A 13,569-nucleotide genomic window follows, 5' to 3' on the forward strand; every position below is an offset into this window, starting at 1 on the left:
TCACCCACTCCAATCTCAGATGGTCCGTATTAAAATGTACAGGTAACTGCCAAAATACAGGGAACACCAACATAATGTTTCTTAATATGGCGTTGGGCCACCATTAGCCAGAACAGCTTCAAGGCACCTTGGCATAGATTCTACAAGTGTCTGGAACTCTCTGGAGGAATGCGACACCATTCTTCCATGAGAAATTCCATCATTTGGTGTTTTGTTGATGGTGGTGGAAAACGCTGTCTCGGGCGCCGCTCCAGAATCTCCCGGAAGTGTTCAAATAGGTTGATATCTGGTTACTGAGACACGCACACACACACACACACACAACCTTTAAACCCCCTATGCTCCTTTGAGACCCCTCTTTCAAAGTCATTGAGATCTCTTCTAGCCATGGTAGCCAAAATAATGGGAAACTGGGTATTTTTATACATGACCCAAAGCATGATGGAATGCTTACTTAACTTAGGAACCACACCTGTGTGGAAGCAGCTGTTTTCAATATACTTTGTATCCTTGATTGTTTATTTGTTTATTTATTTCACTTTGGCAGTTACCTGTATGTCTGTCTGTATGGTATGACTCATTTATTTCACATAAATGCACCTACAGTACAGTATGCACCTGGTATGAAACAGTGCCACCCAATGGTGAAGTAGAAAGCTCTTCAGAGACATGTTCTTTGTACTTAACGTTATTGTACAGACTGTGGCTAATATAGAGCGATGAGCTATTGTCATGGTGCATGTAGGGATTTAGTATAGATTTACACCTTACAAACCATTTGAGCTAATTAGTCCCGGTTAGTAGTCATGATTCCGGACACATTATGGTTTTAAAAGTGTATGGAGCCAAATGTTGCTGCTCTCTCGGCTTGCTTGAGGCTTAAATGTAAAATCAATCACTAACCCTTTGCTGCTCTCACTCTCTTTCTATCCCCCCTCTCACTCTCCTCTCCTCTACCGGTTCCTCCACCCATGGTCTGCTGGCGTTCTCCTGGAGAAGAAGGGGTACACACAGAAGAGATGGACAGTGAGCTAGGTAGGCCTGTCTCCACTCTCCCCTGCTGTGTCTTATGGGAAACCTGTCTAGTGTATTTGACAATGTCACCCTGGCTTATTACAGCGCATAACACCTCTCCCTTTCGGCTTAGAGGGTGTAAACATGTAATCAAACGCTTTATAACACCTGGGCTGTGAAAGACTGAAAGACGTGTGTGTGTTCATCTACGTTCCTCTGTGTCTGCAGAGCAGGCAGTTCTTACAGTGTTAATGCACTCGCCTGGCCAGCCAGCATGCAGTAACACAGAGAGAACCATTCACGAGGGGCACATTGGCGTGATGATCATTTCCTAATGGGCCTCTCATTCAAATGGACCTCTCACTCTCAAGCCCCATCATTCCATCCACTGTTGCTCATATTATAACAGAGAGCACTTTACCCACCACTGTCTGCCGGTGCATCAGTCTCTGGAGCCAGAGGGAGGCTAACAGCCATGGCTCTGATAACTGCTGCCTACTATTTTATTTCAATGGTGAATGCTTCGGTGAATAGTCACAATTCTCGAGAGTCATCAGTGTCTGAAGATTTTTGTTCTAGGCTGTTAATCAGATGGCTCTTTTTTAACAAATCTAACGCAATGGTAAGTCTTATGACTGATGCTAGTGCTATAGGTTGGTGGGAGTGTCAGAAATATTTTAGCTATTTTCACAACCAGAATTATAGCCGCGGTAGCTGCCGGTGGCTTGAGGGGGCTGAGTTTTGATGAATTAACAAGATGAAGGTGTGTCGAGGCTTGACCCCCTCACTGGCCGTTCAGAATGTGCTCCGTGGTAAATATGTGGTTGCTTCAAGTTGTGTATTTACAGTCTTTTATGTATTCTATTGTCATCAACTCCAATTCCAATGTTAGTACGTTCTAGCCTAGTTTGTTAAATAGCCGACAGAAACAAAATAAAGAAATGTCAGCCTATCCCATATTCGCTCAATATGTTGAACATGTTTGCCGTCCACATTGTTCTAAGTGATTGCATGTCTTCAATGTGGAAATTATATTGTTAACATAGCATTCACACTGATAGAGGACTACTGTAAAATGCATTATCTGAGCCATGGACATACCAGTCATCAATAAGCAATATTACATTTACTATTGATAAGACCTAAAAAGGCTGTCTAAATACAGTTACAGGCACCATAATTGCTCCCCGTGCTCATATAATATTATGCCTAAGACAGCGTAGACTATGGAGGGTTTTACGCGCATCCAAACTTTTCTCAAAAGCTGGAAAAAGATCCAAAATAAAGAAAAAGCGTGAATGTCCACTCATCATTATACTGCTCCAAAATATAGATAGACAGACAGATAGATAGATGGATAGATAGATAGATCCTACCATCACTGTTGATATGGCCAGTAGTGACTTTGCCACATGAAAGGTAAACAAACAAACAGGCAAATATAGCCTACAAGCAGATTCAGCGCCACAGACAATGATCAGAATTCACGAGATTTGACTGAACGAAAGTAGGGGATGCGTTTTTTGACAAAATGATCAACTAAAAACAATAAGCAGTCTTTTTAAATAACTTGATATTCCTAAAAAGGCTGAGTCCAAACTTTTCACGGAAGCTGGACAAAAATAATGTTTAAAGGCTAAATTGCAGCCGTTTTCTTATCAATATTAAATCCTTTCTGGGTAACAATAAGTACACTACTGTAACAGATTTCCATTAAAATGGGAAAAAGTAGCTTTTTAGTAAACTATTTCTCAAGCAACAATTTTGCTAGGATTTCCTGGAGGTGGTCTAGCTGTTGTTGGCAGGGAGGTTTGGAACTCTCTTTGTTATTGGTTTATTAACCAATCAACTTACCGCATGGTGATGTCGCCCATGCAAACCTACTGATTAGAAGATCTTGTGTAGATTGTATTCTCACCCAGCAACTGTCAGGAAATAACACTGATCACATTTTTTCACACATTTGCAGTGTTAGTTCCATCAGCTGTTGTACAATATGATATATAAAACAATTTTGACTGCATTGGGCCTTTAATAAAACATTAGTGACGTACATAAGGCTAGTGGGTGCGCCTCCGCTGGAAAAATCTATTCCACAACCAATTGCTTTACGTTAAGACCAGCTTCTGGTCGGTCTTAAGTATCCCTAGTTGCGATGACTGAAATTGGCATACTGGCACTTTTTTAAGTACACACCTATAATATTTCCACACCTCAGCACCAGCAAGCTGATGTTAGACAGATAAATTGCCGAACCTGGTGCAAAGGGTGGAAAATGCCAGTGCACCAGTTTTTACATGACGAAATTGCAAAATAAGGTGTTTTTGACAATTGCGCCTCAGCAGCAGCCGAAAATAGAGCCCAGAGATTGATTTAGACTGGGGAACCAGGTGTGTGCAATACCAGTTCAATCAGTGATATCAGTTGATCAATGAATTGACAAGGAGTAGTGCACACCTGGGTTAAGGTTAGGTCTGAGGTAAGTGAGGGTAAGCTGATCCTAGACCAGTGTTTTGCCTCTGAGATGGTCTCCATGTTGTGAACAGCAGCCAGCTCAGGACAGGAGCATCCCTTCTTCATACCGCTGCTCAGATTGGATGAACACAGTCAATATGTATCGATTGTGAAATCCGATACATGGAGAAAAAGGCAATTACTCCAGTTGTGTATAGGACAGCAGATGTATGGCCCCGGTTGTGCAACCCCTCGCTCAGGAGAAATCAAATAGTCAGGAAGACCGAATGAGATGCAAACAGTTTAATAGGCAATTTGTCACCCGAGTCCCCCTTGAGCTGGAGTGTGCATTGGCGTTGACCGGGGAACGTGGAGCGGGGGAGCTCTTTTGGATAGGTGTCAGATTCGTCCCACTGCAGCCACTCAGTATCAGCAAGGCCAGTAGTGACATGAGGGCTCTGGCGTCTAGCGATAATATCACACAGACAGATCTCTTATAGGAATACCACCACTCTGGTGTGAAATAAGGTGAGTGATTAGAATTTACAGTCAGGTGCTACTGGCTCAAGGTTGACTGTTTCCCTTCAGAACATCTGAGAAAAATAAACCCTAGTCTGTGTATTGTGAATGATCCGAACACAACACCCCCTTAACACCTTGCCTCCACATCCACTAAAGCTGGTTGAGGGGTAGTGAATGTACACCACTCAGAATATAGACTGAGATATAATAAACTGGGGCTAATGACATGCAGCGCTGATAATGCACAGCAGAGGAGTCAGTCACAGACATCTGTTTGTAACCACAGCCCTCTGACATGTTTCTATACATTTAGCATTTTAGTCATTTAGCAGACACTTGACTTACAGGAGCAATTAGGGTTAAGTGCCTTGCTCAAGGGAACATCAACAGATTTTTCACCTAGTCGTCCCGGGGATTCAAACCAGCGACCTTTTGGTTACTGGCCCAATGCTCTAACCGTTAGGCTACCTGCTGCCTTCATAGCCATTAGTACAGTAGCTAGCTCTGTCTCAGCTGTTTTAATCACACTGCTCTGTATACTGAGACATACTGAGACTGTATCAATGTAGCAGCCGTTACAGCTGAGGTGTCCATGTCTAGATCCATTCAGTCCTGATTTCTGGATGTGTTGTCAGGCCATTCATGGCAGTTTTGTCAGGCCATACTCAGCATTGATGTCAGGGCAGATAAAATGTGTGTCTGAAAGAAAGGCTTCTTGAGGAGAATGCATCCTTAATGAATTCGACCAGAGTGAGTAATACAGGATCAAGGACATCCAGTTGGTGACGGTCTCCAATGCCATTTGAAATAGACAGTGGTAAGCCAATCAATGACAACACGGAATACCATTTTATACACACCTACATCAAGGATGTCAGTCGCGTTATACGTCAGATTCCCTTACTGCCATGAACAATAAGAAAACATTTCTTCACCGTGATATTTTTAAACTGCAAAACACAATTGAAACCCTGTCCACATTTAGACCACCACCCCCTTGCCACCAGCTCCTCTTCTCCATCTGGGCGCGGGGTTGATCGTGATTGGTCAAAGCCCTCCTGTAGTTCTTTATCTGATGTGTTAAATGTCAGCCGTGTCCTGCCAGGAGCCAAGAGCCAGGTCCAGACAGCCTCTCTAGTGTTGTTCACTCCCAGGTGACTGACAGGCTGTGTGTGGTAGGAAACGGTCTTTATGACACCATCTCTAACATCCTGCCTTTTCCACCTCTCTCTATGTCCTATCCAGAGCTGCCAACAGGCTGGGAGAAAATAGAGGACCCAGTCTATGGGCTTTACTATGTGGAGTAAGTAGTGACACACACCTCCGGATGTATCTGTTGCATGTCTCACTACCTCACTGTACTGTACATTCAGAATGCATTTGACACTGGGCAGTGGCCCAGAATATGCAAAACAACATCAAATGCAGTACACCAGACGGCTGTTATTTTGGTCTAGTCTGTTATGGTAAAAATAGGCCATTTGTTGCTGTCATGATCATTTAGAAACATGTAATGTCTCATCTAGTGGGAGACCCTTGAGCCTGTGCATTAATATGAATGCATGCATATGTTTTGATGTTGTTCAAAGCAATACCTTAGAGGCAGAGGCACATTTTTTTGTCTGAGATTTTTCAATATATATTATTCCTATTTTTTTCCTGTTTACTGCATAATTTCCCAGCATGTTTCTGTACTGTTTGAAGTGTAATTTCCTTACGGTGCGGTGTACTGCTCTCCTAATTCCCTGCTGGGTTTGTGGTATGACGTGTTTTGCTGGTGTTGTTAACCTCCTGAAGCAGTGTTCTTTAGTGATTGTGTGATGCTGTTGATATTCAGGCCTCATCGTCTCTGTCTCGTCGGCTCCAACAGAGCACTGTCTGTACCATACTTGACTTCCCTGACTTAAGCCCTGGCTCCTGGAGCATTGGCCACCAGAGACTTTTTTTTCTAATTGTGTGTTGTGTTAACTCCATCACTACTGCCTCTCTGTATCTCGTTCTCCCTCTCCATCCCTTGCCTCACCTTTTTGGCTTACTTCTATTCTTCTTTCTCTCATATCCATGTATTTCCTGTCATCATCCCCCTTGCTCTCTTTTTTTATTTTGCTGACTCCAATTAATGATCTTTCTACTTTCCTCTGTCGTTGTCCAAATTTGTCCTCCATCTCTCCCTCTCTTCCTCCCTCTCTCAGTCACATTAACAGGAAGACCCAGTATGAGAACCCTATACTGGAGGCTAAGCGGCGGAAGCAGCTCGAGCAACAGCAGCCACCAGAAGGTGAGCGCTACATCCGAGGTTCGTTTCCAGCCCCGCCGGGCGTCATTTCTTTCTTTCTCCATGTCTGTGATCGTGTCTGTCTGTCTTTCTGCCCTGCTCTCTTCTCTTTATGATTTGCTATCGAGAAACCATAAAGGCATACCTATGATTTATTTTTATGGCCTTGAAAATAGGTATGTTTTTTATTAATTTGGCAATGTTTTAAGTGTCACTGATACTCTCTCCAAAGTATTTGTGCTAATATGAATGATTTTGTAAGTCTACAGGTCTAGGTAAGTTTTTTGGTTTGACAATAATACATAAAGTCTGTTACAGCAATGAAAATGTATCACCATATGATAGTTATAATATTTCTGGGTCTTGTTCTCCTAGTGAAAAGCAATTCAGAAATATGCTTTAGGTCTCTTTAGTCTACACAGTATGCTATGTATGTCTTTGAACAGTGATGCAAACATTTTACATTTGGCTCTGTCCGTCCAGCATTTTGCTGAAATATAGAGACAAATTAAAAAGTTTAGCATCACTGTCCAAACACTTCCTTACATCCACTATGTATATGTAGAATGTCCTCCACATTTCCTCTCTTCATGTAGGTCACACCACTAGGAACCTGCCTATTGGTCCCCGCTCTGCACACTCAGCTAAATGTGCTTCTGACTTGATTACCTACCTGCTGACTTTTTCTCCTTTAAGCTTAATATCTCTTTACGCTCGATATCTATGACTTTTACTCTTTCATTGATTGAATCTTGATGCTGAGAATATTAATGAAGACTTAAGCCTCCAATACACTACAAAGTAAGGCTGCCATTTTGATCGATCAGAGATTGTATTACATGGTATTACTTTAATCAGCAGCCATTGTGGCTCAATGCAGTACAGTAGTTTTCAAGCCACCCATTGTGGTGAACCATAAGGATCACCGTAACTGTACAGACACCAGAGACAGGAAGTGTGCCCTTTGCTGTTCCAGAATGGATAGAGGATGCCACCCTTGCTGGTGCCCCCCTGGCCAACTATACCGCCAACCACCAGGAGACCTACAGGGACACCCAAGCCAGACCCCCACTGCCGCCCCTCATCGGGCCAAAACGTGAGTCCTGGTCTGGTCAATATCCTAGTTTTGTGAGGTTATTGGTCCATTTCTGTTTGCGACATTGTGGATGTGTTCCCTCATCACGTGCCTCACTCTATCTCGCTCTCCTCTCTCACTCCTCTCGCTCTCGTTCGCCTCTCTCACTCTCACTCACTCACACTCTCTGTCTTTCTCCATCTCTGTAAGCTCAGGCCCCTGACCGGCGCTGTCCAAAGCAAATCAAGGCCTTGAGATTCCACCACACAAATCTCTCTTTTTACCCAGTTCTTTTAAGTCACCCTGCTTTCAAGTTCCTACACCCACTTGGTCTGCTTCTTGTGTCTTGAATTATTTCAAGGCAAACACAAGGACACTGGCTGACTCCAAGGGTAATACATTTTACATTGTATGCATAAGCTGTACTCCTCCGCCATGTAAGTGTAGCATCTGCGGTTTGTTAGTCACTCTCCAATCCCTCACGGCCATCTTCCCTGCTTTAATGTCTCCCATTTCATTCCACCCGCTTCCTTCCACAGTCAATATATCACTTCAATAAACTCTGAATATCCCACTCCATCTCTCATATAAACTCTGTGAACATTTGTCCAACTGACAGCATGACTGGAGCCAGTCATAGTAGAAGAGACCGAGGGCTTGGATCTAGATTACAGACACCAGACTGTAGCAGTTCTTATTTCATAAGACCGATTCGGGTGTCCATTTGCCTAAGCTATATGAGTCTGCCAACTCCATGTCTAGACTCCAGAGTGTACCAGAGTAGAGAGAGTTCAGTGCTGCCTTGGTCTCTATACACTGTCTTGGTCTCTATACACTGGCAGTCTTGGTGGCACGCCAGGCTATTACGCATACGCTTAGAAACATCTGTTTCTAAATCACTGGGAATTAGTCTGACAATAACCCCGCACACACACTCACAAACACACACTTCCTTCCCATCCTAGTGTCAAGCCTTGAAAAGCTATTTTAAACTGATGGCTGCCGTGTATATAGAACTGTACCACAGTGTAATCATACACTTTTAGAATTTACAGTGAGTATTATTTTACTACTTATCTAACCATGCTGCCAGACCCAGATAAAATCCTGGGTTTTACCCAATAGTGTAGCACTCTATAGGGGATAGCAGCCCCCACAGACTGGAGCTAGGTCTGGGGGGTTTACCCATAGGATTACCCCTATTCTCAGGCACAACCAGGCTGCTGCACCCTAGCTCTTGGAATCCCTCTTAGCCTAATTAATCTATCGAACTTAATCAGTCCCTTTATGATTAATGGAGCTCATCAAACCAACACATCTCTTATAGAGCACTCACTGATCCAGAGCCAAGACTGTTTAGGGTAACCCCTCCTCCTTTGGCTTGCACAGCACATGAGATCAATGGGTCCTTATGAAAGGTGTGTAAGGCTTATGTGTGTCTGTTCCCCAGGAGGGAAGCCCTTCTTCACGAGGAACCCGGCGGAGCTGAAGGGAACCTTTATCAACACCAAACTAAGGAAGAGCCACCGAGGGTTCGGCTTCACCGTTGTCGGGGGCGACGAGCCTGATGAGTTCCTACAGATCAAGAGTCTGGTTCTGGATGGACCTGCTGCCGTCGACGGCAAGATGGAGACAGGTGGGCCTCCGCTCTGTTGTTCAGTGTCATTATTAAGAGGTGGTCACCAACTCTTTGAGAGCTACAGAGGCTTCTGTTCCAACCCTGCACTAAAACAGTTGACTTATCAAGGTTGGTTGATTAACTGAAGCTGGTGCTCTCCTGGTGGGTGACCACTGAATGGTGTAGGTTTAATAGTGTAGTGTAGGTGTTCTAATTGAGCAATATACAGTTCAAGTGTTACTTCCATGATTTCAGTTTGTGACATGGAGCTAATTATCCAACATTAATTTCACCTTCTCTTCCCCTAGGTGACGTGATCGTGAGTGTCAATGACACATGCGTACTGGGCTACACCCACGCTCAGGTGGTGAAGGTCTTCCAGTCCATCCAGATCGGCTCCATCGTCAACCTGGAGCTTTGCCGCGGCTACCCCCTGCCCTTTGACCCAGACGACCCCAACACTAGCCTGGTGACCTCCGTGGCCATCGTGGACAAGGAGCCTATCATCATCAACGGCCAGGCGAGCTACGACTCTCCGTCCAGCCACGGCAGCCAGACCGGAGGCCCCGTTAATGGGACGAGAGAGTCAGGACCCCACAGCCCCTCCTCTGCCGAGGTGGCGTCCAACGGCTCGCACAGTTACCCCAGCGACTCTGTGACGCTGGCGTCATCCATAGCGACGCAGCCGGAGCTGATCACAGTGCACATGGAGAAGGGAGACAAAGGCTTTGGGTTCACCATCGCAGACAGCCCTGCAGGGGGAGGACAGAGGGTCAAACAGATCGTAGACTACCCCCGCTGCAGGGGCCTGAAGGAGGGGGACATTATCGTGGAGGTGAACAAGAGGAACGTCCAGAGCATGAGCCACAACCAGGTGGTGGACCTGCTCAGCAAGTGCCCCAAAGGAAGTGAGGTCACCATGCTGGTGCAGAGAGGTGGAGGTAAGACATAGACACAGTAAACCGGCCACAACATGCAAAGTTTTGAGTTCTGGTTGGCAAGCTTTCCTCTTACTCCCGCCTCTTCTCTCCGTGAATCTGGAAGATGCTAAAACATATTTTGGATTGGATAAGCGTTAATGACACGCTCTGGAACTTTGGGTTGAATGTGTCAATGTGTAGTTCATACATGCATAATCTATGAGAAGAATTACTGTCTTACCTCAATTAGCCACGACAAATAAGGTTTTGAAGTCTAGGAGATCAGGAAATATGTTTTTTTGGACACATATTTAACCCCTTATTTTTGTTGGCACAAAACTACCTCTATACTTCCATTCGTTTGTATGGGTTAACGAGTCCTGTATTACGTTGTAGCTCAAACGCTTCGGACGCTACAGACAGAAGATGGCACATCAGCGTTACCGACTTATTTCAGATGAGTCCCTTGACACATGTGGGGGTGGTAGAGCAAAACGGAAAACACCATTGTGAGAGTCTCTCCTTTCCATAGAGTAGTTTATAGGCCAAACCGTTCGGACGCTACGGACGTTTTTTGAGAAGACAGATTTTTGGGATGTCTCATGGTCTGATAAACACCGATGTAGCTCGGTCACCTCCCACCGCAGATGCGGAAGGGCGACATAGTTTATACTGACAGATTTTGATGGGGATTGTTTTATTATGTCACTTAGATTGATGCACCGGTGCGTCAATTGACTAAGGATAGGTTATCCCTAAAACAACACAAAAGAGAAAGTTACATTATTGAGATACAATTGGGGTGTCTCATTGTTTTCCATCCTAGCTTTGTGTGTATGTGTGTGTGTCCATGAGCGTTTATGCAAGCGAGCGTGCAGATTCGACTGTGTCTGTGTCGAGTGAGAACTCGGGACAGGTTTTTGACTAGGTGTATGATTGGAAAAACGGTGTCATAAAAGAGCTGAAGAGAAGACTCAGTGTATGAGGGGGATGATTGAATTTTGGTCTCACTCCAATCCCCAGACAGACAGTACCCACTACCCAGAAAACACCTCCACAAAGAGCCCTGACTCACACTGAGAGAGACATGTAATTGGAAAGTTTTCACTGAGACAGAGTGGTCTGAACTGGCATTGGAAGTTCTCGGGAATTATTAATTTGTGGAATTGAAGGACCTGAACATCCGTCCTGTAATGCTGAGTGTTGAGGAACGGAACAGGACATTGACTGGATGCTCTGCTATCACAAATGGCTCCGTTCCTCTCCCTGTCTTGCTTTATTAATGGCCACCATTAGTCTGAGGGGGTTGTGTACAAGCACATAAAACGCTACAGCCATAATGGTCCGCTTTTTATGGATTGTCAATAAAACAAAATGTTTGTGCGTTTAACAGAGACTCCCTGGACCAGAGAGTGGAGAGAAGGGTGGGCGGGACAGTTAGAGGATCATTCCTCAATGTGTCATGGATGGAAGACAGAGCTGATTTGAAAGCACTTTTTACTGCTGCTGTCTATGTCTTTAGAGCAAAGCAGAGACATACTGTGGCTCTGTACAGAGTGTCCACTACTCTCTGGAAAGCAGAGGACTACTCAGTAGAGGATTGCTTCTGCAAGTTACCTTGAAAACATGTGGTGAACCTATTGACTCATGAGTGTCATGTATGCGTAGTACAAATATTAACAATTCTCTTTCTCTATGGTTCACATACTTAATTCGTCTCATATTGAGCACTCTTCTCTCAGTGGGTGCTACATGTCATAAAGCGCTGTTCTCTCAGTGGGTGCTACATGTCATAAAGCGCTGTTCTCTCAGTGGGTGCTACATGTCATAAAGCGCTGTTCTCTCAGTGGGTGCTACATGTCATAAAGCGCTGTTCTCTCAGTGGGTGCTACATGTCATAAAGCGCTGTTCTCTCAGTGGGTGCTACATGTCATAAAGCGCTGTTCTCTCGGTGATCATTGCTCTCAGTCTGCGCTCTGGGGTTGTGTGTGTGTGTGTGGATCAGACAGCTAAGATATTGCCTGCCCCACGCAGACAGCAGGATTAATTACTCTCTGCTCTGCGCTCCTCAGGCCTGGCCGCTAATTGGGGGGTCTGATATCAGCATCGCCTCTCTCCCTCATTTGCCTTCTCGCTTGCTCTATTTCTCTCTCTCTCTCTCTCTCTCTGGGCATGAGAGTGTCACCAGTCAGTCCACACAGCCAATTACAAGCCTTTGACAGGGAGCCAGAGGAAAACTCTAATTGGCAGAGATCTGCCCCCTCACTCTCCTCCTCCTCCTTTCCCATCCCCCCATTCCAGTGTGTACAGATTCCCACCCGAGCGTCCGGTCCAATCCCGGGGGTTCTCAGTGCGTACAGTGTACTGAGCTCATTAAGGCCTGTGTATGCAACAGTGCTCCTCTCCCCTCTCTGGGAGTAAGCTGACTGACTCCCCAGCACAACACTAGATTCTCGCTGGATTCTTCTCATCCTCCTCTTTCTCACTGGTGATGGTGGACACTGCATAAGTCTCCATACTGAACCATGTGTATACGATACAGGAAAGGTCCTGTGTGGGTGTGTCTCCCGTCTTTTGTTGTTCTGCATCCTGTTGTCTTCTTGAGCCAGGAGGTGTGAGCTTCCATCAAGGAATCCATTATGATGCCCATCCCTCCATTTGTCTAATTATGCTGCCTAATGTGCTCCTTTTCTCTGCCTTCCTGCTGAAACGTTCTGATTATGACACTGACATAATTCATTCTAGCCCCTAAAGACACGCACTTCCCGTGAATTTCCTTGAAGTGCGCCTATGAATGGGTGTAAATGTCAGTGGTCTACGGGGATGGGAGAGGTGGTGCAGCCAGCATCGGTTGTATTCCATGCAGAGCCATTGTGAGGAGAATACCTGAGCGCTAGGCTAGCTCTCTGTAGCGCCACAGCCTCCCTCATTATCCACCCAGATAATTCCAAGTCAGTCCCATTCCTGTGCTTTAAAGGTATCCATTCACTTGTTTGTTAGGCTGGGTGGGCATGGTGGACAATACAGTAGATGCATACACCACAGGCTTAGCATCTCAACCACCTCAGAGGAGGAGAGGAAGGAGAGAGGATGTCAGAGGCGGGAGGATGATGAAAGAGTGGCACAGCGACACCCCTGTCGATCTGTTCATCTTCTGAGACATCCATCAGAGGTGACAGGGTTGTTCCCGACGGGACTGGGCCCTTGCACTCCTCATTCCCCCGGAGCGGAGTGAGCGATGGAGGGAGGATGAACCGGGTTAGAGACTGACATGGCGAATGAGGATGTGTGCCAGTCTGATAATAACCTATCCATCCACTACACTGTTGCTTTCTGCCAGTGGGCTGAAGCGAAATGACCAATCTACACCTGCAGTGGGTTCGAAGGTCTCTAAGCCAATGTCCAACAAGTGTAATATTCTAGCTAATATTTCTCTTTCCTCTGTGTCTTCACGGGGAGCTTTAAGTGCTGTGGAGCATGATAGACTGTCCCTCTCAGACAGAGCACCTTGTAAGATGGTTGTTTCTGCTCAGTGTTGGGTTGTTGTAGAAGTGAAGCCAGAGTGCTGCTAGGAAGGAGACGTCACTTATCTCCACCCTGCTCTAGACGTTCTGCTGCTGACAGAGACACGAACACACCCACCCAGAGACAAAAGGAATTGATTTAATGTAGATAGATACATTACATGACC

General features: G+C 45.3%; 1 protein-coding gene across 4 annotated transcripts in view; it reads left to right on the forward strand.

Annotated features, from left to right (window-relative positions):
- The window catches only part of LOC120065099 (membrane-associated guanylate kinase, WW and PDZ domain-containing protein 1-like), a 200,243-nt gene that overhangs the window by 159,545 nt on the left and 27,129 nt on the right, over positions 1-13,569 (forward strand). For 3 of the 4 annotated variants that reach the window (XM_039015817.1, XM_039015820.1, XM_039015818.1), the window contains exons 7-12: positions 1,000-1,035; positions 5,236-5,293; positions 6,183-6,286; positions 7,242-7,361; positions 8,791-8,976; positions 9,267-9,899. In XM_039015817.1, coding sequence (XP_038871745.1) covers positions 1,000-1,035; positions 5,236-5,293; positions 6,183-6,286; positions 7,242-7,361; positions 8,791-8,976; positions 9,267-9,899 — 1,137 coding nt within the window. The remainder of the gene's footprint in view (positions 1-999; positions 1,036-5,235; positions 5,294-6,182; positions 6,287-7,241; positions 7,362-8,790; positions 8,977-9,266; positions 9,900-13,569) is intronic. The other variant, XM_039015819.1, reaches the window with a different exon arrangement.

Source organism: Salvelinus namaycush, chromosome 20 (assembly GCF_016432855.1).
Source record: "Salvelinus namaycush isolate Seneca chromosome 20, SaNama_1.0, whole genome shotgun sequence".
Lineage (NCBI taxonomy): Eukaryota > Metazoa > Chordata > Actinopteri > Salmoniformes > Salmonidae > Salvelinus > Salvelinus namaycush.